This window comes from Lutjanus erythropterus, chromosome 12 (genome assembly GCF_056507025.1).
Source record: "Lutjanus erythropterus isolate fLutEry1 chromosome 12, fLutEry1.hap2, whole genome shotgun sequence".
Classification (NCBI taxonomy): domain Eukaryota; kingdom Metazoa; phylum Chordata; class Actinopteri; order Lutjaniformes; family Lutjanidae; genus Lutjanus; species Lutjanus erythropterus.
The window spans coordinates 1,938,005-1,960,887 of record NC_139328.1 but is presented as its reverse complement, the minus strand read 5'-3'; the positions used below and the strand labels follow the sequence as shown (position 1 = coordinate 1,960,887).

Sequence of the window (22,883 nt, the reverse complement as noted above, 5' to 3'; positions counted from 1 at the left end):
ACTATATTAGATTTTATGCAGTAAGTGTTACAATGACCTATTATCTATGGTGGGTTGCATTGTAATTCTGAAATATATCATACTACTCATACAGTATTTATCCACTGTATCTGAAATAAAAGCATTTGAATTAAAAGTTAAAAGTAAATCCTGACATTACATTTAAATTTTCAAGCTGCTCACACTGGGCCATGTGGTTTCAGAGATCTTGCAGTGATGATAAAAATCTTGTGCTCTAGTTTGCAACACCTATATAAACAGTTTGTCCATGTTATTTTTAACCAATAACCTCCAGATCAAATTGATGTAGGTTTAAATTTTCTGTCATCTAAAGTTCAGGCAGCAGAAGAAAAATGCTGAACATCCAAAAAGTAACTTTTAGACCTCAAAATCAGTTTTTGATCTTGTTCCTGTTCCACAGGCAGAGAGAGAATCCTGCTGAGCATGAGCACAGTATATGTGATCACTCTGGCTTGTTGTGGTGTGTTACGATTGCCCCCTGTTACAATCGCTCCCAGTCTCCCCCTGCCGCAGCTTAATATGTCTGATAGGCCTCATCCAGTCAGACCACAGAGCATCTTTTATCACGTTCACAGGGTTTGTGGTGCAGCTGGTCGGTTTGATTGGACTCTTTGAGGAAATAAGGTGCCTGGTGTTTGTTTTAGGGCCAATAAATCCACACTTGACAAACTGCTGCTGAAACCTCCGGCCACACAGAGACAAGTCGAACTGTAAATTCCCTCCAGAGCTGAGCAGGATGATTGGCATTTCATTTGGACGCCGATGGCGGCGGAGAAGTGAATCTGCGGGACTCTGCTGCTGACTCAGTTGAGTGATCGTGTTTTGCTGGAGCCGACATCGAGTTAGTGATTTAATTTGAGCCGCAGATAGATGAGATCAGTGGAAGATAGCGACAGAGAGGAGAGATGATGCGAGCCTCTGTAGCTGCTGTTAAACAGCAGTTTGATTATCTTTTTACAGATGTGAGCTTTTATCACCAACATCTCAAAGATCAAAGGCTCAGACCTGAATTTAAATTCTAATCATAATTAGTATAATTATAATATTCCTGCAGGGCCTGATGGTGTCCACACTGAATCAGACTTACTGTCTGATATTTAACTAATGAAAGAAGATAAAGTTCTAATTTCAGCAAGATGTTGTGATAAATGTTCATCAGAATTATTTTAATATTATTATCTCCACCAGGCTTAATCTCTTAATTATACAGACCGATCAGACTGATATTTTTGTGCACGTTAATGATTGTGCTGCATTATCTTTGAAAAACCTTTGATAATTTATTTTGACTGTTGTGTTTTATAACGACTGCTGACTCTTTACTCCTCTTTACGGACCTGTTGGGGCCACAAGTCATTATCAACTGCTAGGCTAAAAACAAGGCTTATCTAGTTTGTTGCAGGCAACATATTGACCTTTGTTGTGGCTCAGAAACTGAAAACATTGGTCTCATTTTAACCCAGAACATCTGCAGATTACCTCCATACCTGGTATGTTATGATCTGCTTATGTTAGACAAGATATCAGATGAATAAATCCTTGGCATCTTGACTGAACCTCATTGTCTGCTATGCATCTGCATGTTTGCCATTTCGGAGCATTTACGGTCCACTAGTAAACAAATGAGAGATGGAGACTTCACTGCAAAATCATCTGCAACTCCTTTAATTCTGATTTTCATTATATTTGGTTTGTTATAAATGACGGGTGTCGCAGTATTCTGGTATTGACAACAACCATGATATTTTAAAAGAAATACTCAGCCCATCTTCACCAGAAAAATGTCCATGTTGGTCGCCTATGCAAGCATCTTATTCTTACATAAATGTTCATTTATTGTCAGGCAGTGACCTCTAGTGGGCGTAGTGAGTATTACAAGATAAGTATAGAGAACAACAAAGTCCACATATGGAGCAGATGTGTCACCCAGGAGTCCAGTGTGATAAGAATAGTAAATGTGGAGTGATTTAAAGTTTTGATTTACTTTTTTAGTTTTGGTGATGTAGTTATTTCAACTGCAACCACAATCTGTTTTTAGACCTAAAGTAGTTTTTGCCTGAAACTAAACTCTGATCATTTTGTGATGCAAAAAACATGCACGTTGTTACGGTTTGGTAAGTCTATGTCTTTTCACAGTTCATTTTGTAGACATTAAACATGTGGATAAAAACTGCCGGTGACAATAATATTATATTGTTGTTAAGCCGCCTGGTTGCTTGAAATGTCCTGATAAAATAATGAAATATTCTAAATAAAGAACAATGTTTAAATTAAGAAGTTGAACTGTTGAATTATTGAACCCAGAATGCTTGGGTACAAAACCATCACACTATTCTATGCATCTTAAAGAAAACTGAGACTACTCTATACAAAATACATTTAATTAAAAACTTTGCATCTACCTGAGAAATCACAGCACTGTACTAGTGGCAGTGGTTTCCAAACGGTGAGACAAGTGTAGGTGTGCTGTGGGATTTTCTGAAACTATACATTATTATTGCAAAATACTGTACAAAAAGTTGACCAAAGAATGTTAAATTGATGACATCAGTTCACCAGCATTTCCTTCTACAGACACAAATTCTACATCCTAAAAAAATTCCTTCAGCCAGGGTTTATTAGCGTGCAGCAACATCAAAGACTGATTGACTGATGCCTTATTTGTTTCCCAGCCTCCCCTTTGATTGGCTGTTACTTGTTCCCTCTATTGATTAGGTTAGTTAGAGGCTATTTTGCATGGATACATGTACTTTTTCCTCCTGTAATGTGAATTTCCTCAGTGTGGCATCTTATCTTATCTGTTTGCTTCAAAGTTTTGGCTTATCATCTGTTGCCTGGAGATCTGCACTCTTTTGAGTGATCTTTTCCAGATAATAATTAAAAAAAAATATCTACCACCAGCAACGGTTATGTGTGTTTTGTTTGTGTGTGTGTGTTATCCGGCATATCAGTTCATACAGGTTTCATGATAACTTTATTTATACAAAAACAGAACAAAATGACTCATGTCTGGTGCTGTTCATACAGTACAGGCCAAAACAACAACAACACAGGTCCTCAATCTGCTGCTTTGTAGAGTTCAGCATCAAAACTGGATTGAGATGAGTGTAAAAATGACAAAAAACACAAACTGAGGTGAAATCAAGAATGAAAAAAGGGTTAATATATGCAAAAGATGAAACCTTGTTAAAAATGTTCAAACCATATAATCAAATACTATCAAGCTAATGCAGTAAATTCACCATCAACAAACTCACCAGGAACATAAATACAGTAAGTTATGAGATGAAACAGAAATGTAAAGCTATACAGGAAGCGTACTTTTCAGAATAAGACACTGTACTAATATATAATGACAGCACTATAGGCTAAGCTTCTACAGAAAACATGAAGAGCATCTGATGAGTGAAAATCCCATCATGCTGATGAAAGCTGTGACCTCACTAATCACTCCAGGAGAATAAAGTCCGTGTGCTCACTGAACTTCAAAAGAAACTATGAATATCAAGCAGCAAAAAAAAAAAAAAATTAAAACATTCATACGCTAAAATTCAGCAGTGCTTAAAAATGCTTTGAAGCCGCCAACTCCATGTCGCAGACCGCCTTAAAGCCACTACATTCACGTTCAGTGGAGTAATTACAGTCTAATGTCTAAAATATGACAATCAAGATAAGCTTTGAGTCACAGCTAGTTATGATGGACTGTGTTGCTATAAAGTTCATGCAAAGTTTTCACTAGTTTTATCACCAGCTACTGTGCGCGCTGCTCAATTAAACTAAAAGCTGCACTGAGCAAAGATTTGATCAAACTGATGTTGTTTTGCTGAGCTTTTAGTCAAACTCATATAACTTTATTTAAATTCTAGTGGGGATCCAAAAGTTTCCAAAGAAACCAAATTTGTTGGGCTGACTTTTGGGGGAAAGCCGTAAAAAAAATATTGACTTTAGAATATTTCATTAAGACCCTTTTCCACCACTTTAGCTCTGGTTCTTGAACCTTGGAGCTATCTAGCGAACCAGCCCACGTTTCCACCAGTTTGGAGAGAACCATTGTAATCAAGGATCATGCTCAACAGAGCACGATGACCTGACAGGTTCAAAATCAGGTACGCAAACCAGAACAGACCGGTTCCATGTTGGTGGAAAAGTGGAAACATCATGTCGTTTACTGGAAGATGATGATATACGTATGACATTAAAAGTTTGTCAACATTTAAAGATACTTTTATTTGAATTAAAGAAGTTGAACTAGTTCTTAAAGTAGCTTGTTTTCAGTCATCGTCATGTGGTTAACGTTGTGAAACTGTCGCAGTTTGGTTTGGTTTAGGCACCAAAACTACTTATTTTGGTGTAGGAACATCTAACTTAAGTAAATAAGTTGGGTGTGTTTTACCAATCTAACATCCCAGCCTCTTCCCCAAACTTTCTCGCACTTTATACTACACCACCTGACTTCCTCCTTCGCCTCCGTCATAATTACTATGTGGGTTGTCGACTAACAGTAAATGTACATATGGGTTGTAATAAGCTCCCTGCACAGATGAGCTGTATCTCTGTTTTTCTGGTGAGGACAGGCCAGGAGAAACAGTTGACCAATCAAAACTTTGTAAGCGTATTACAATATTTGTTAAGTGTTAAATGTTTGTATTACTTTATGTCTGCATGGAGGACATGTTGGACACAGCGTCGTAGATTGGCGTCTGTAGTGGCAGTTATAATAAATTAGGTGTACGTAAGCCTACTTCTACTTACTAATTTGGTACTTAAAGCCTCCATGGCCAACTGTCTGCCCATTGTAGTGCCTACTTGAGATTGTTGCCTCATAGGATTCTGGGTAATGAAGTCCCAGCATGTAAATCTCTTTGCCTGGTGCAGCTTTAATGTCTATCTACGCGATCACTGATGCTGCTTTTAAGCGTCTTGACTTCTATTTTGCATACAGAAACCAGTCTGACGTTAAATCCATTTTATTTTATTTTCTCACCAGGCTCCTCAGAGACCAGCTGAGGCCTGCACGGACCGAATTTCACCTTCCCAGTTTTGACACTATATGTACATCCAGATAAAAGATCAATACATGAACTCCAGATCAACATTCATCATCCTTTTCAAAATTTCTTCAACCATTTGCCATATTTCTTTTCTGTCCAGCCGTCTTGTGCAAATAAACTACAATTTAGACTCCCAAATTAGCCAAACAAACCCTAAACCGTTTTTTTTCAGTGCATCAAAATAAAGATTCTCACATTCAAGTTGTTTAAATTATATAATTGCTAAAAACAGAAAATATTTGATAGAGTAACTTTACTTTAATTAAATAGATTTAATAAATAACCAGTTTGTATTCTGATGAGTTTCTGGGTTTGGTACTGATTCCATTCTCAGCTTCTTCTGTTTTAAAACATTCTGGCAAATAAAAATGTCCATCATCGATGTCGACCAAACACAAACCTTCTCTCTTAATCATTACCAGCTTCCTCCAGTGTCCCGCCTCCTCTTCATGTCAGCGCTGTCTGATCTCACGTCTGATCTACTTCCTGTAATCCTCTTCTCCTATCCGGGTGGCGCCGGCCTCCTCCACGGGCCCCTCCCTCTTGGTTTCCATGGCGACCTCGGTGTAGGTGACCCCCGGGAGCACCGCTGCCTCCGCGGTCTCGGCCTCGGCGCCCTCCTGGCCCTCGGCGACAGCTCTCTCCTTCTTCAGCTTGATGCGGAAGGTCTCTTTGCTCGGAGCCTTCTTGGCGATGTTCTCCTTCAGCCGCTCGCCAGACTGCTTCAGCCGCTCGCCGGCCTGGTGCATCTTGTCCCTCCGCTCAGGCGGCATGACCTTCTCGCCCAGGTTGTGGAACTTGGTGCCCAGGTTCTCTTTGGTTTTGTTCATTTTCTCCTTGGAGAAAGCGGCCTTCAGGGTCTCTGTGCTCTTCACCATTGACTTCTTGATGCGGGTGGCTCGTGAAGGATCGGCCTCCTCCACACTCAGGTACTCCTCGTCGGAGGAGAGGTCGACAGGGACGTCGTAGGAGTCAGGCTCGATCTCCAGTCCATCCAAGCCGGTTCCTTTGGGAGACTTTGTGACGGCCACTGATGGGATCTCTGTCTCGCCCTACAGAGAGGAAGAAGAAGAAGAAGAAGAAGAAGAAGAAGAAGAAGAAGAAGGAGAAAACAATCAGGAAAACAGGATTCAAACATTTTGCCACATTCTGTTCAACTGCAATGGGACCTAACTTCAGAAAAAATATGAACTGTAGTCTATTGTGAGAAGAAAATTGAAGATAACTGTTCCTGTTTGAATTGTGTCATGAATTACAGGTATGATATTTGTTCATTTAAAATATAATTTTAGACACAAAGAAAGTTGCTTTTTGTTGCAAAAAGATACATAATTAGAAAGACGACACAGTCAGAAGTAAGAGTAAGTAACGTCAAAACTTTCTCCCACTGCAAGCTACCGTACGATGTCTGTGCTTTTTCATACTGAGTCGCAAAACTAACAGGTCTTTCTCGTTCTTTCTCTTTACAGCTGATAAAAGGAGTTGCTGGTAAAACACTTCAGGTTAGATAAGACGAGAGATGTGGTTCACTGACTGGGAGCCTGTTGAACATTGGGTTGCGATCGTTTGTCATTTTTAAAAAGTGGGTCTCAGTGTCGGGAAACAACCCGTTTAATATGTTTTGTGTGTAAAAATCTGTCAAAGTGCAAAGTGACTAAAACTGAAAAATAAATGTAGCAGCAGGAAACAAAGAATATTCCTCTCTGAGATGTAGTGGAGCAGAAGTAGAAAGAGGTGTGAAAAGAAAACACTGACTACGACTTGACACACTGAGGAGCAGAATGCCTTCACGTGTTTTCACACACACACACACACACACACACACACACACACACACACACACACACACACACACACACACACACACATCGTACAGCCTTGTAGGTGTTTTCACTGATCTGCGTCTCTCTTTGCACCATCTTCAGGCACCTTTTTCATTCTTATTACTGTGTAGAAGCTGATGACCTCATAATTTGCAGCATATCTGTGGCAAACTTCAGTTTAACTGACAACACCTGTGTGGGTGTGCAGAGCCTTTAATTAAATGAATACTCTGACATTCAGGGCAGCTACCACCTGCTTCCGGTCTCTGTGCTGAGCTGCACGTCCTGGACCTGATGAAAGCGATACCCTTCTGAAAGGACAGTCCTTTAAAGTTTCAATCTCAGCAGTTTCCTTTCAATCTTCTTTCTTATCAGGCATCTGGTTTACTCTTTAAAGTTTTGATCTCACTGAGTTCAGCTGCACGTGGACACTCATTTCCACGAGGCTGCGGACCTACAGTATCACTGCACTGGACACACACTGATGAAACTGATATCCATCTTCTCATGTCTCTTCTAGACATTATGGATAAATTGCCGTGTTGCTCGTTGATGCAGGTCCAGATAGAAAACATGATATTCCTTCGGGAGGCTCCGCCGGACCGGACCTGCAGCCTCTTCCCTCGAACACACTGACATCTTCATGAGATCAAGTTTTTTTTTCTATTTTTACAGATGAGGGGTAACTGAGACTCATTCAGACAGGAAGCTGCTGGCAGGAACAACACCTGTAACCCAAGATGGCCGGTGATAATAATAATGATGACACCATTTGGTTTCAGCTGTGAGACGATGATGGTCGGTCCTCCACTTAAATCCAGACTAAAAATATCTCAACAACTGTTGGATGATTTATCACAAAACGTAGTTCAGGCCTTCATCTTCCTCTTATTCTTATTTTCATTGAAAAATGTTAAATGACTATGGTGTGATTGTTTTTTTTTTGCAGGAATCTGTACCAAATGAAGATCTCTACCACATGACATTCATTCATTTAAAGGTTTTTTGGCTCACATTTTGCCTTCAACAAATATGGCACCTCTTGTGATTTGAAAATTGCAGAAAGCTGTATTGCGACAGGATTGGTTCCTTATGTTTATGACATAATATACCCAGCCTGACTGATCTATCCTCACTGCAGCTTCAAACCAAGAAATGCTCAGACATGATGTTAACTATAACTACAAGCTGTAGTTTTATTTTATCATTGAAATTTTAATTTCTCAGTTAATGTTTACCGATTTCTGTCCTTGTGCTGCTGAATTTTCCCGTCTCTGATACTGTGGTTTTAATTTTGTCCAAATTGCCCTACATTTTTCCTTCACTTTTTGAAAAATGTGCACAATCCTAATCCTATAATTACACCCGAGCAGGCTTGTCATATGTTTCTTGATGTTTCTTGGTGGCCAACTCAAACAGACCAGTTCCTGCAGGAACCTCCTCGCAGGCCTGCTCCACCTGCTGCGCCCTACAGGTGACTTTGGATGTGAAAGCCAATTAATCCTAATTAAACTGCAGCCACCTGCAACGATCACACTCATTAATCAGGGAGGAGTCATCAGAGCGCGTCCAGACACTGTGAATGACACAATAATTACACCGGCAGGGAATGTGGGTCGAGGCGTGTATTAATAACCTCGGGTGGCGGCGGAGGAGGAGGAGAGAAAGAGACCGACAGGAAGTGGAGCTCATGCCGGGAGAGACAGCAGAGAGACAGCAGAGAGACAGCAGAGAGACAGCAGAGACGCTTTGATTTTACAAACACATTCATTATGTGTTAACACACACACACACACACACACACACACACACACACAAACCGGGGGATCGATCAGTGTGTTTTTCAACATGATGTTTCCAAAGAATAGTCGACTCTCCTGCTCCAACAGAGACGTTTTCAGATAAACCTGAACACACCAGTCAATCTTTCACATAAAGAGAAGTATTATTAGCAAAATGTACTTAAGTAAAGTAAAATAAGTTAGTGTGCAGTAAACTGTTTTACTATTATAACTGGTGTTGTTGGATTAGTGTTACTGCTGCATTCATGTGCATGCTGTATTTTACTGCTGCAGATGTTTAGGATTGATCTTTTTTAACTGTTTAATTTACTGCTGTTGAGTTTAATCTACACTAAAACATCATCAGGATTTTCTTAACACATAAAGGAAAACTTCATCCTTTACTTTCAAAAACACTTTCACAATCAACACATCTGGACACATGTGGTTTTTAATGGACAGAGAGGATATGAAAAACTGTAATCTGAAAAGTAACTAAAGCTGTCAGACAAATGTAGTGGAGTAAAAAGTACAATATTTGTTGAAGTAGTGAGTTGCATAAAGTGGTAATACTCAGGAAGTACAACTGTAAACTTGTACAATACTTCAACTTTTGATATGTAACACTTACACATTAAAATGTCTTTAATGTTGTACTTTTACTGTTTTTATCAAGAGGGTTTCATTCATCATCTTTTTTTTTACATGAATTATGACACTCTATTCTTGTGTTTATATATATTCTGTTTATTTTCATGTGTTCTATGTATTCTATTCTCAATTTTATTGTATTTATACTATTATTATCAAGAGGGTTTTATTTTCCATCTTTATTTTACATTAATGCATTTTTCTCGTTTTTTTTATGTTGATTTTATGTCTTTTTTTTAGAGGAAGCACATGCAAAGACTTTTTTTGGGTGTAAGCGCTGGGTATTTCTTGATGAAAAGTGCTATACAAAATAAATAAATAAATAAATAAGAATAAGAAGAAAAATGAAGCAGAATGTTTACAGCAGGGTCTACAACTGCAGCTCATCAAATGGCCACTTGAGGCTCCAAAATCAATCCCCAACAACTTCAAAATTAAATTTTCCAACCTTACAGTAGAAACAAACGTGTGCAGCTTGATACAAAAGACTTTTGGTCTTTATAACTAATTTCCCTGTTCATGACAACTGCACAGAGCAGAACGTTTATATAACCTACCTGTTTAAATTATATTAAACTCACACTTGCTTAATCACAAATTAAAATAAGATAAAAACTAAAATTTCATTAATTTCATGTCAATCTTCCTGCATCTGTCTTTCATATCAAATGTCCTGGATCAACCGACACAAACAACTTTAACTTAACTAATACTTTTGTTGTATTATATTGTGTGTTATTTTTACTATGATAGTTTGCCCAAAATTACATGATAAAAATAACAATATATAACGTTGCTTACACTTTCACAGTACATTTTAATGTATTGAATTGTAACCCAGGGTTATGATCTGCATTACATCACCAGATTCATACACAGCCCTAGTTCACTGATGAGGTCATGTATTAACGTTTGACGATGTTTTTCATGTGGCTTGTCAGAAACGCACCATTACCTTGAATAAATTCCAGATTTCACTAGTTTGAACACTGGAAACATCTGAGAAAATGTAACCACATAACTCAACAAAATATATAACATATGTTTAGCATTTTTTACATATTTAAATGCAACAAAAAGCAAAAAGACTCCTGCACGTTGTCTTCTGCTGTTGCAAATTCAAGGTTTATTAAGAACGTTTCGTTGCAACAACCTTCATCAGGTTACTTTCACAAAACACAAGGAGAGACCATATTTAAATGCAGAAATATCACAACATTTGTTCCGAATGTGTACAGATGTTGGATGTTATGTTATGTTGCAGCAACGCTCTCCGTTAACTGGGTGACCTCATGTTTTAATTGTGTTTGTGCCAGCGGGAAGTTTAACTCATAAACTTGTCACTGCTCAGCTTCTCTCATTGCCACACAGCAGAAATATCACAAACAAAAAGCCATTAACTCCTGTGAAATTGCACACTGTCCTCTAATGTCCAGCGTTGTGAACAGCAGCCGCAGCAGAGTGGCCCTGGGTGTAAACCAGCAGCCATTTATCTTTTTCTTATTACTGTCCCGGCCTTCATTATTCACCCTGTGGCGACGACTGTCTCTAACAAACCGCCTGTTGCTTCCTGGTTAAATGATCGCAGCTGAAGCTCTATATTAGGAGACGAACGGAGGCCTCAGAATAACCGACAGCACATCAGTCATGAGGAAACTCAACACTGCGACTGTCTCCTCTGCAGGCAGGACGGAGAGGAAGCTCGAGCCGCCCGGGACCGGACTGAGCTAAACGTGGAGTCACAGCACAGAAATGTAAAGAGTGAAGAAGGACCAGCAAGAATACAGAAGAATGATCTGCTGCAGCAGTAGAGGATTTGAGGAGGGATACCATCCCACTTTGTTAACATGCCATCCTCCATCTTCATCCCCTAGTATCAGAGACAGTGCAGGGGCAGAGGGGTTGTTAAGATGAATATGTTAGTCTGCCTGACTCACTGATCCTTTATCTGACTGAGGTTTGCGGCCCTGACCACGGCTCTGACACGAAGCCTAACTGCGCTGTGTGTTAATAAACCCACGTTGCTGAAGTAGATTTATTAACTCAGTCCCACCCTGCTGTCATTTCCAAAAGACAGAGTGCATGATTTGATAATTATTTTCAAACTATATTCAATTAAATACAGTACAAAGACAAGACTTAATCTTTAAAGTGATAAACTTTATTGCTTTTTGTAAATATACCATTATTCTGAATTTGATTCCTGCAACATGTTTCAAAAAAGTTGTGACAGGAGCAACAAAAGACTGTGAAAGTTGTGTAACGCTCGAAAAACACCTGTTTGAAATGTTCCACAGGTAAACAGGTGAGTTGGTAACAGGTGACAGTATCAGGATTGGGTATTAAAGGGGCATCCTAGAAAGACTCAGTGGTTCACAAGTATGGATGGGGTGAGGTTCACCAATTTGTGAAAAAGTGCAATTTGTCCAACAGTTTAAGAACAACGTTTGCCAACAAAAATATGCAGGAATTTATAGATTTCATCATCTACAGTCCATAATATCATGAAAAGATTCAGAGAATCCAGAGAAATCTCTGCATGTAAGGAGCAAGACTGAAAACCAACACTGAATGTCTGTGACCTTTGACCCCTCAGGCAGCACTGCATTAAAAACTGCATTAAAAACCCTCATCATTGTATAAAGGACACTACATGGACTCAGGAACACTTTGGAAAACCGTTGTCAGTAAACACAGTTTGTCTCTGCATCTACAAATGTAAGTTCAGACTCTACCATGCAAAGACAAAGACATATATCAACAACATCCAGAAACACTGCAGACTTCTCTGGACCAGAGCTCATCTGAGATGGACTGACGCAAAGAGGAAAAGTGTCCTGTGGTCTGACGAGTCCACATTTCAGACTGTTTTCACTAATCATGGACGTCGTGTCCTCCGGGCTAAAGAGGAAAAGGACCATCCAGATTGCTCCCAGCACTGACTTCAACAGACAGCAGCTGTGATGGTATGGAGGTGTGTTAGTGCCCATGGCATCATGGGTAACTTTCACATCTGTGAAGGCCACATTTATGCTGAAAGCTACATACAGGTTTTGAAACAACATATGCTGCCATCCAGACGACGTCTTTTTCAGAGATGTCCCTCCTTTTTCAGTGAGACGATGCTGAGACACATTGTGGACGTGTTCCAACAGCGTGTCTTTGTAGTAAAAGAGTTCAGGTACTAGACTGACCTGCCTGCAGTCCAGACCTGTCTCCCATTGAAAATGTGTGGTGCATTATGAAGCACAAAGTGCGACATCAGAGACCCTGGACTGTTGAGCAGCTGAAGTCGTATATCAAGCAAGAATTTTACTTTAAAACTTCAACACTTAGTGTCCTCAGTTCACAAATACTGACTGAGTGTTATTAAATGAAAATGTCTCAGTAGAAAATGTGCTCCTGTCCCAGCTTTTTGGGAATGTGTTGCATATTTGAAAAAAAATAAAATAAAATAAAATTCATCAATTTGAACACTGGAATGTGGCAGGAGTATGCCGGTGTGAAAGCAGTGTGGGACTAAGTGCAGTGTCAAAAAGGCCTGTCCAGTGCAGGATTAATCCTTAAGGCCTCTCAGCTACCACTGTGGGCAGTTTCCAAGTGTGAATGTGTCACAGTGTGAATGTGATCAGGGCAAAGAGCATTGCCAGATGACACCAAAAACACAACCATGTCGCACACTGCTTTTTTTTTTCTTTTCTTTTTTTTTAGCACATTCATGCACAACACTGTCAAATCCTGTGGTTTCCTGGAAGTCAAAGCAGCTGCACCATTTCCTTAAATACATTCTGGATTTCTCTGAGTTTGAACATTTGGGATAATAAGTCCACAACTCAAAAAATTATATAACAGGACATTTTTAAACATATTAATGCAGAAATGTTACATATTATTGTCTCAAAAGAGCTGCTGTCCACAAATAATATTTCTGAAATATTTTCTGCTGCATTTGTTCAGAACTTGTAGGGATGTCAGATGTTATGTAATGTAGAGGTAATGTTTTAGCACTGCTGGTGTGGTGCTGCACTGGTGAGAATGTGTAACTATGTGAATGTGATCAGGCTGCTAATGAAAACTGAGCATTGCACTGACAGAAACACCCCTGAATTGTGTCACGGTACAGACCTTCGAATCCACCAGGCTGACTGATTTTTAATGGTTTATAATTCCACATAATTAAATGAAATCCCAATCATGATGGAGAATAAAATCCCCTGCTAAAGGTAGTCAGCAGTATAACTCGACTTGATGTGGTTAAGCTACAAAAAAATCACATATTCAAATCCAATAAATTGTAATGTATTGATCTTAAAGTAAATGCTTTTCACACTGCATATTCTTAGTCCAGGGCTATCCTTAGACCTGGGCTAAGAGTTAACCCTGGGATAACTTAGCCCCTTTTCACACACACACTGTTAACCCAGGGTGAAGCAAAGCCCAGGGCTACATGACACTGCCCGTCTCCTAGCTCTGGTTTAAAGCCTCTGTACACCCACACAAGTGTTTTCCATTAATTTGGCTGATTGCCTTTCACTCTGGCAGCTTTTAGACCTGGGTTTAGTTGATTTTCAGGAGATAATCCCGCAAACCTGGGGCTAACCCTGCTCCTAGGGCCAGATAAATTGGGGTTAGCTCACTTTGGAAGGTGCCAGGATTGTGCCAGTGTGAAAACTCTTTTAACCTAAGCTAACAGCTCCCTTAGCCTGGGACTAAATGCTCTCTTAACCTGGGGGCTAAATACAGTGTAAACAGCCCTACTGTTGCTTACATGTTGGCTTGAGGCACCTCAGACTAGCTGCATGCGAAAAAAAGTGCAGCCTCCATGTTCCCTGAATCTAAATCTTTTTCCATCAGGACTGTGTGTTCAGACACTTTTATTGAGTCTTTCCCCATGATGCTGATGATTTAACTCATCAGTCGAGAATCCTCAGAGTCGAGCCTCATTTGGGGGAATCACTGCGTCTTTGTACTGTATTTATGCAGGATATGAACTTTCACAAACAAAGCCTTGTCTCAAAATTGCAACCTGCTACTTTTGATCCAGACGCTGGTACAAACTCCTCTACTGCCATCGAGCGTGACTGACTCTTTACCTGATGCTGCTGTTGGCAGCAGGAATCACAAACACCTGACAAATTAAAACACCCCTTATTTACAGAGACGAGGGGTAAAAAGAGAGAAACTTGAGGTAAATCACAAGAAGAAGAGTTCAGACAGAGGCTGAGTCTTTTTCTAGCTCGCTTACAGCTAATGTCTGTACAGTACTGGGGAGGAAAAATATTCTGTGTACTCCTCTGTAATCTAATCCATTAAGATTCCCCATCCATTCCAACAGACATAACTTTGTAGGGTGTCTATGATCACTGTCATCTGACTCCACCCAAATGCACAAAATTATTTGACTGGATGTCTACAAGCCAATCAAAGTGTTCTACATCATCTAAAGTAGACTGAGGTCGAGCCACATCCCCTTTTTCAGCAAGCATGAGGCAAAGAGGAAGTCTAATAATATTGTTCAAGGACAGGAAAATAACATATAATTAAGTATTTTAATCATTTTGTTAGTTAATGTTGTGTTTTAAGATGCTTCTGTTGCCTGAAATGGGTAAAGAAGTCGATTAACGCAGCTTCAACTTTGGTTTTTTTTTTTTGAGTTCATCTGACATTTTCTTGTCTTAACTCACAGTATTTTATTCCATCCTGCATTATCTTTTGTTTTAGGTGTCGTCATGGCAGCAGCAGCCCTCCTCCCTGCACACTGACCCCTGTGATACGCTGCTATGTCAGACCGTGACTCTGGTTGACAGCAGTTTATAGCGTGTCCCTGCTGGCAGCGAGGCAGAATGCTGTGGTCCCAGAATAGGTCTCTCTGTCACGGATCCACAGCAGCTGTTAGCAGCACATAGCGCCCCGGTTACTATTCTGAAGGCTGGACGTTAATGAGGACAAAGTCTCCATCTCATACTGACGGCTGAATGTATAACTGCAGATCTTTACCTAAAGAAGAAAGTTTTTATCTCTGTTTTCCAGCTGGATAAGAGGAAAAATTTGTCAACTGAATTAAAGTTTCATTTAAATTTATAAATGAAAGCATTACAGACACAAAGGTTTCAGTTTTAAAAGTAGAAAACCTGGACAAAGACAATAAATAGGAGTTGTAGTGTAGTGTTCACCCCACTTTGAAACTGAACCCCTTAATTATTTATCTTAAACATAATTTACCCAATGATTACAATGTTACTGAGGTAATCTTTTGGAATATGAGAAATTAAGAGATTGAGAGATTTTTAATGGTTCATGTGCACAGTTTAAGCAAAACATCCTTAAAACAAACAAAATAAGATGAAAACTCTCCCCTAATTACTATCAAACACCATAATTCTTCAATTAATGTCAAAATTCAGAGAGCTATTTGGTCATTTTCATGGATTATTACCCCTAAAACACTGTAGGAAATAATCCTCTATAAATTATTTAATACTAGAATTATAATTATTATAAATTATTTAATACTAGAAACCTTATTTTGTAAAATGTAAGCTGGTTTTAGACGTAAAAACCTCTATGCAGTAAACTCCTTATTGAGATTACTTGAGATTTAGTATCCTTTTAGATAAATTAAGCATTAATTAAGTTTATTTTAAGGGACTGTTTTTTTTGTATTTTATAATTCTATAAAATAAGAGATTCTGTTTTTGTGCAGCCAAATAGGTTTCTAGTTCCTTCAATTAGTAATATTGTAAATAATTACCTTAATTATGCTCCTACATGTGTATTTTAAAATCTTGACAGTATTTTCTTTCTCCTGCTGAATTTTAATTTGTTCAGTGGAATTAATAAAAAACTGTTGCCTTAAATGATTTACTTCCTTTACTGTAAACTGCTTGGGTTTATTTTTTAGTGTTGGTGGTGAAAGTGTTTCTTTCCATATGAGAGAAAGAAGACAACAAATTATGTAATCAGAGAACACAATTCAGTACTTCAGAGGTTTAACGATTACTTTAGAAAATTTGTGCAAAATGTTATGGAGACTCTCTCTCTCTATCCCTCACACACACACACACACACACACACACACACACACACACACACACACACACACACACACACACACACATTTTTAGCGTTATTATAGTAACGATGGAAATCAGACTCCATGTGTCTGTGGGAGCAGATCTGTGTGTCCGTGTCTTGACTCTCTGACATTTCTCTGTCAGGTAAAGCTTTCCTTTTGCTGAGCTGTCGTTATCATGTTTAACTGTGATTGGAACAGCTGTTTCAGAGCCATGAAACTGGTGATGTGACCGGCTGACAGAGTATTTACTAATCACCGCACCCGCTGATCTATGTCCACCTTCACCCCCTTTTGCACGTTGAGCTGCTGCACGAACATGAGCCAAAATAGACAGTGCTTCTCCAAGACCTACACAGGAGTATCTGAAGTCATGAAACCAAGCTCCACATTTACCAGCTGCAACATTAAAGTGATGAATAAATGAATGCATCAGTAATTACAATTCAGAAATACAGTATCAACGATTCTGAAGTGAGACATTCTGCAGAAGAAGTAATTTTACTTTTTTTAAAGTCTGTGTAAAGAAATGAATGTGTTGTGTTGTAAAATTACATTTCCAAATTGTGGAAAAATAAGCAGTCTGTTAATATTTCAGTTTCCAGGTCCCATGATTTCATGGTAAACAGGTGGTAATTACCAAGTCATATATTTGAAGTTTCTTAGAAATTACCTACAAATGTCATGGTCAAGTATATGATAATCTGCAAGTACCATGTTCATGAACAAAGCAACATATTTGAAATTTCTCTTAATTAACCTGCAAATTACCCCAGATTTCATCGTTAAGTGTGTGATAATTCACAAGTGTTGTTTTTATGCAAATAGGTGGTAATTACCATTTCACATATTTGAACTTTCTTTGAAATTAACTGCAAATTTAATATGTTACTCGATAATTACCACCAACTACATGAAAGTGGTACTTGCTCAATAACACATTACTGATTGTGAAATTTCGAGGTAATTTGTGGGTCAGTTCTAAGAAATTTAAAATATGTGTAATGTCTTGCTAATTACCACCTATGGGACCTACAAATTGAAGTGTTACCGCAGTCTCTGCTCTGAAATTCTGGGGGCATGTCTGTGGTGCTGTATCAAGTGTCAAATGAAACACCACTATGATCTGAAAGATGGACGCTCTATCTAGCAGCTTTATTGGACGGTAACTGACAGACAGACATGTTTGAGCTTCCAGGAGTTCTCTTCACGAGTCTGTTCGCTTGTTGCAGGTGAACGAAACAAACCAGGTTACTAAGAAGAAACATTATTCTCATCACTGCAAATGCTAAATGCTAATGTGCTCCAGTTTATATAATGTTGGGATACATATGACTCCACTGAGCCATGATTTTAGGTCTGCCCAAAAAAAAAAAAAATCCTGAACACTGACACAGTTTAATGTTACAGTAGCTCCACAATTCACTTCTTAGTCTTTTCATATTTCATCTCATATATCTCATATTTATAACATGTATAATGTGTTCAGAATTATCCTTCACAGACTTTAAAAGGTAGAATCAGCAGGATTTGTCTGAGCTGTCCTTAAATGCACCAGAGGGAAAAGTTGATCGTTGGGTCTCATTCCTGTGACGGCAAATACAGATGTTTTGGGTCGAACAAACATCCTGTGCTGCAAAATACTGAATAAATGCAGGCAGAGGTCTGCAGGCCTTCAAATATATTTTGATGCTGATACTGTTGAACTTTGAAACTGTTAAAATGTTTACAGTGTAGTATTGCTACTTTTACTTTAGTAAAAGATCTTAGTACTTCTTCCACCACTGCTGCAGGTTTTGCTGTCTGTCAGTTTGTAATAATTTGATTACACATTAATTTGTTGGAGGGCATGAACCCTGTGAGCAGAACATCAACTGAAATACCAAAGGTATTAAAACAAAGTTTTAAAGGACCTCTGTGTGAGACTCAAGATATAGTGAAAATGCAGAGGTTCACTTCACCATATTAGTTTTTCATGTGCTTTAGTGGCAGATATTACCAAACAAATCTGCAATTAATCAAACTGCCGTGGATTAATCGCCATGCAGCAAAAACCGTTGGTGTCTGACACAAGTGCAGAATGTTTCTGATTCAGGCTTCAGCTCAAATTTTGACACTATTCTCCTCCTGTCTGACCAAAGCTGCTCTCACAGAGCCTGCAGCGATGTACAGAGAGTCTTTGATCACCGTTAAGTCTTCAGAGTTCAGAGACGTCTTTTTCTGTCTGTCATCTGACCAGCTGCTTCCACAGAAAAATCCCACAGCACTCCAATTTAATGCTATTATAAAGTCTGTCCATCTCTTTAACGACGACAGCCTCCTCAATCAGCACGAGGGCCTCAAAGTGTTCTCGCTCCCTTTGCACTTTCAGAGGACGTGTGTCTATTTGGAGATAAGACACCACGTTTGGTTTATTTTCCAACCCTTCATGCTAAGAGATGACTCAACAGGAATATTTGCTCATGCAAATGTTGATCTTTAGGCTCTAAAGCACTCCAATAGTTGTGTTCAGTGGAGTGTTTCAGATTACCAATTAAACTCTGGAGTGAGTCATCTTGCTTTTGCTCGTTTCACCTGACCTGATTAAGGTCGTTTGATGAAAGCGTGCCCTCTCAACGCAGCGAGGAAGCTTTTCTATAAATTGCCAGTGTTACAGAGTCAAGGGCTCTTAAGCGTTGAACTTAGACCACATTTCCTCGCATCCCCGCTCGCCCTCTCACTGCGTCCACCGCCTAATGAAATGAGTCAGAGTTCATTTGAATTAAGATCTCGCCGCCTGGCACAGAGTTTGTACCGCCTGGGGGAAGGAATCTACTTTATTTTTGATACTCAGCTTAATCATGCTCCAGTTCCTCGTAAATGGGAACCTGGATGGGACCCTGGATCTGATAATCCAGAGTGGAGCAGCTCAACCTCGAAGTCAGAGATTCTTGTCTGAGTGGTGAAGGTGTTTTTTTAAACTGTCCTCACTATCAAAAGCCCTATAAAAACTATTTTCTCTCTCAGTCTATGAGCGAGGGTTTTCTGTTAAAACACAACTTTCTGCCAGAGTTACAACAGTTGTGATAATTTCATACATTTGTGAATTTGTGTTTTTGGGCGTGGCTCAGATAGACAAAAATATTGCAATGCACCAGTCAGAAGTTTTGTTGTTTGTTTTTTGACTGTTAACTCATCATGAACAAAATTTTAACATTGCTCGTTGCGTATTTAATCATGTATATTTAATATTATGTGACAACAGATCGCTTCAGTCTGTGTGCAAATACCTTTCAAACTGTTTGCAGTGGATTAAAGCCTATGATTTTTCTGGGAATCCCTGACCTGAGGGATGGGAGTCACTCTTCATCATGGGACTGGGACAGGAAGTCAACAGGGGCAGGAATCACAATGGATCCATTTTTTAAATATATATATATATATATATATATATATATATATATATACATATATATATATACATATATATATATATATATATATATATATATATATATATATATATATATATATATATATACATATATATATATATATATATATATATATATATATATATATATATATATATATAAATAAGCAGTTCTATTATGAATAAACTATTTTCTGTATTTTGAAGATATTGCTAGTTGTTGTGTTGTCTTTTTTAATTTTCTCCTGTCTGCTCTGGTGGTTGGTTGCAGTCAGCTGACCAGTGCATGATGTGTGTGGACGGTGGACTGACGAGTATGGGATGGGACAGTAATATATATATTTTTTTTTAACTCTCTCATGAGATTGGGATGAGACAGAAGTATTTTTGCAGGAGTGGGATGGGACAGGAGTGAAAATCCACTCCTGTGTCACCTTCTACAATCCAAGTCCAATTTTACATGAAGGTGATACACCAGTCCTTTCCAATACCCTCTGAGGAGAGCAGATTCACAGTCATGTGACCTTTGTCGTTATGGTAACAAAAATAAAGACATGGTTAACGTGAAACAGTCACAGTTTGGTTAGGTTTAAGAACTACAAGAAGAAATACATAAATACAGTAACAACAATATAATTTTGCAGGCTGAATTTGATTATATTTTTGATATTGTATTGTGGTTTGGAGAAAGAAATGCCCCTCAGACCAGCTGTTTGAGACCCCTGTATTAGAGACTGAGGACCATTTCCCAGCTTTCACAGTTAAGCCATTAGGACAGGCCTTGCTATTGGGTGGTGACGTGCAGAAGTCGTGTGCCTACCACTGAGGAGCATGGTGGAAGGGCGTTGTTTGTAGTAAGGTGTATTCTTAAAAAATGTACGGGGCGTTAGTGGCTGTTCTTGGTGCAGATCAAGCAACCATCTGGCAGTCAGAAATCCTCAGAGGATTGGTAAGCAGTGCAGCTGGTATCTTGAGATTAGGGTGAAAGTCCAGTGTTTGTTTGACCCATCCATCCGTCTTCCATGCATGGACTCTTTCTTAAATTATGTCACCTGACATTTTTTGGAGGTATTTGGACGGCATGCTCTCTGTAAGTTAGTGGGAAGGATTGCCTAACCCCGGCACACTATTTCAAGGTCTACAATCATGTTATCTGTATGTGGGTTGAAGTGAAAAATTACCCTTCCAGTCAATTTATCAAGTGGTTTCAGCTTGTGACCCCTTAAATCAAAGATTTGACTACTTGCAACCCTTTGTCACAGGTTGCATATGATTTAGCATCTTGGACAGTTCAACCAAACATTTAACTTGTCTGATTTATAGATGTGAAATTACCCAGTAATTCACAAGCACAACAGTTTGGTTATTTTTGTGGCAGGAATTTGTTCTCCATCTTTCTCATCCAGATAATCACTTCAAGAAGCCCCAGATTCATCTTGTGAAGCAAAGACCAAAAACAATGACAAAAGAGCAAAAAATAGTCCACCAATCCCAAATCTGTTAATGGTTTAAAAGAAGCCATAGGGGCACCACATGGCACGACATGGAATTAAGAGAAGTCTAAAAAGTCCAACCAAACCCAAAGATTTCCGATTTACAACAAGAGAAAATTCTTACATTTTAGATACTAAAACCTACAAATGACTGCAAATAGACTGATCGATGAAGTAACTGATTATTTAATTGCATTAAAAAATAAAAGTCGTTAAGACTTCAAAAAGTTGGTCCGTTAAGGGTCACATTTTCATTTCTGTTGATGCAATGGTTGAGAAAAATATTTCATCAATAAGAAACACAAACCATCTTGATCTTTTTAACACACAACACTTTTTCCAAACCTCTCCTTACCTGATAGATGACGACGCGGAACTTGTTACGGGTGAGCAGCTCATCCTGCGTGGTTTCAACCTTCTTGACACGAACGTTTTGCTTCTCGACGCGCGTCCGGACCTCCTTGACGTTGGCGCTGACCTTGCGGGTCTTCTGCAGGAGCTTCTCCACTGTGCCGCTGGTGTCGGTGTGGTCCTTGGCCAGTTTGAGGACGTCGCCCTGGATGGTCTTGATGTTGTTCTCCAGCTCCAGCTGACGGTCCTCCATGCGCTGCTGGCAGGACTGGACATTTTCGATGATGCCGGCCACGCGCTCCAGCAGAGACAGGATGGTCAGGGCACTGATGGGGTTCCCGGCCTCGTCCTCCACCCCAATGATCTCCAGCTTCTCCTGGACGCCTGCTGTGCGATACTTGTGCTGATCCATTGCGGTATTTTGGTGACCGGGGATGAACGGTTGCTTAAAAGTTGTGGATGTGTGGTTTAGTTTTTGGGGGAAAGGGACCAGGACTGTTGGAGTTACCAGCAAGGAGACTGGAGAGTGGCAACACCCAACCGCTGTGACCCAAACTCTGGTCTGGGGACAGGAGAGAGGGGAAACTCCACCTACCCCTTTTTAAAAAAGGCTTCAGGATCCAAAGGGAACCTGAATTCAGCCCTCATCAGGATGTGTGCCAGGCGTTTAAACTCAAAGGGGAGCGGCAACGCTCACATGAACCCCCCCCAAGCTAAAAATAAAAAGCCTTTGTAAGGCGACACTCGGACATTTTGGGAAGACGCAAAGCAGAGGATGATGGAAATCCCCATCCAGGTCCTGCTCTGGTTTGTTAGAGCCATGCAGACTGATTCATAATTTTCCATTATTTGCACATATGTTCATGCTAGCAGCTGTGAAACATGTACATCAGCAGCAGCTTAGGAGTCATTCTGCAGCTCTGCAGTCACACATGAAACCACAGTTGTCTGGTCTGATTACACAGCACTGGAATGTTTTGGGGGGGATTAAACATTGCAGCGCTGCCCTTTTTACTTTCCCCTGGGCAGCAGAGTCCAAACATTGACTGTGACTGAGATCTGAAGCTCTTTATAGAGTCAGCGCGAGGAGTGTCAGACTGACACTATTTCAACACTCGGTCCTCTGAACAGCGAAGGACAGCACAGAAGGATTTATTTATTCGGAGCATTACTTATGTTCTAAGTGTACGCTGTACACATGCTGTCTTTAGTGGAGTGATTAATTGTT

At 39.5% G+C, this 22,883-nt stretch overlaps 1 protein-coding gene across 1 annotated transcript; it reads right to left on the bottom strand.

Moving 5' to 3' along the window:
- Positions 1–2,976: 2,976 nt before the first annotated feature.
- On the bottom strand, positions 2,977–22,301 carry cavin4a (caveolae associated protein 4a). Its single transcript, XM_084732119.1, has 2 exons — positions 21,660–22,301; positions 2,977–6,124 (listed from the first exon to the last, which is right to left on the bottom strand). The coding sequence occupies exons 1-2, from the start codon at positions 22,065–22,067 to the stop codon at positions 5,552–5,554; spliced, it is 981 nt and encodes a 326-aa protein (XP_084588245.1). The 5' UTR covers positions 22,068–22,301; the 3' UTR covers positions 2,977–5,551.
- Between the last annotated feature and the right edge of the window lie 582 nt (positions 22,302–22,883).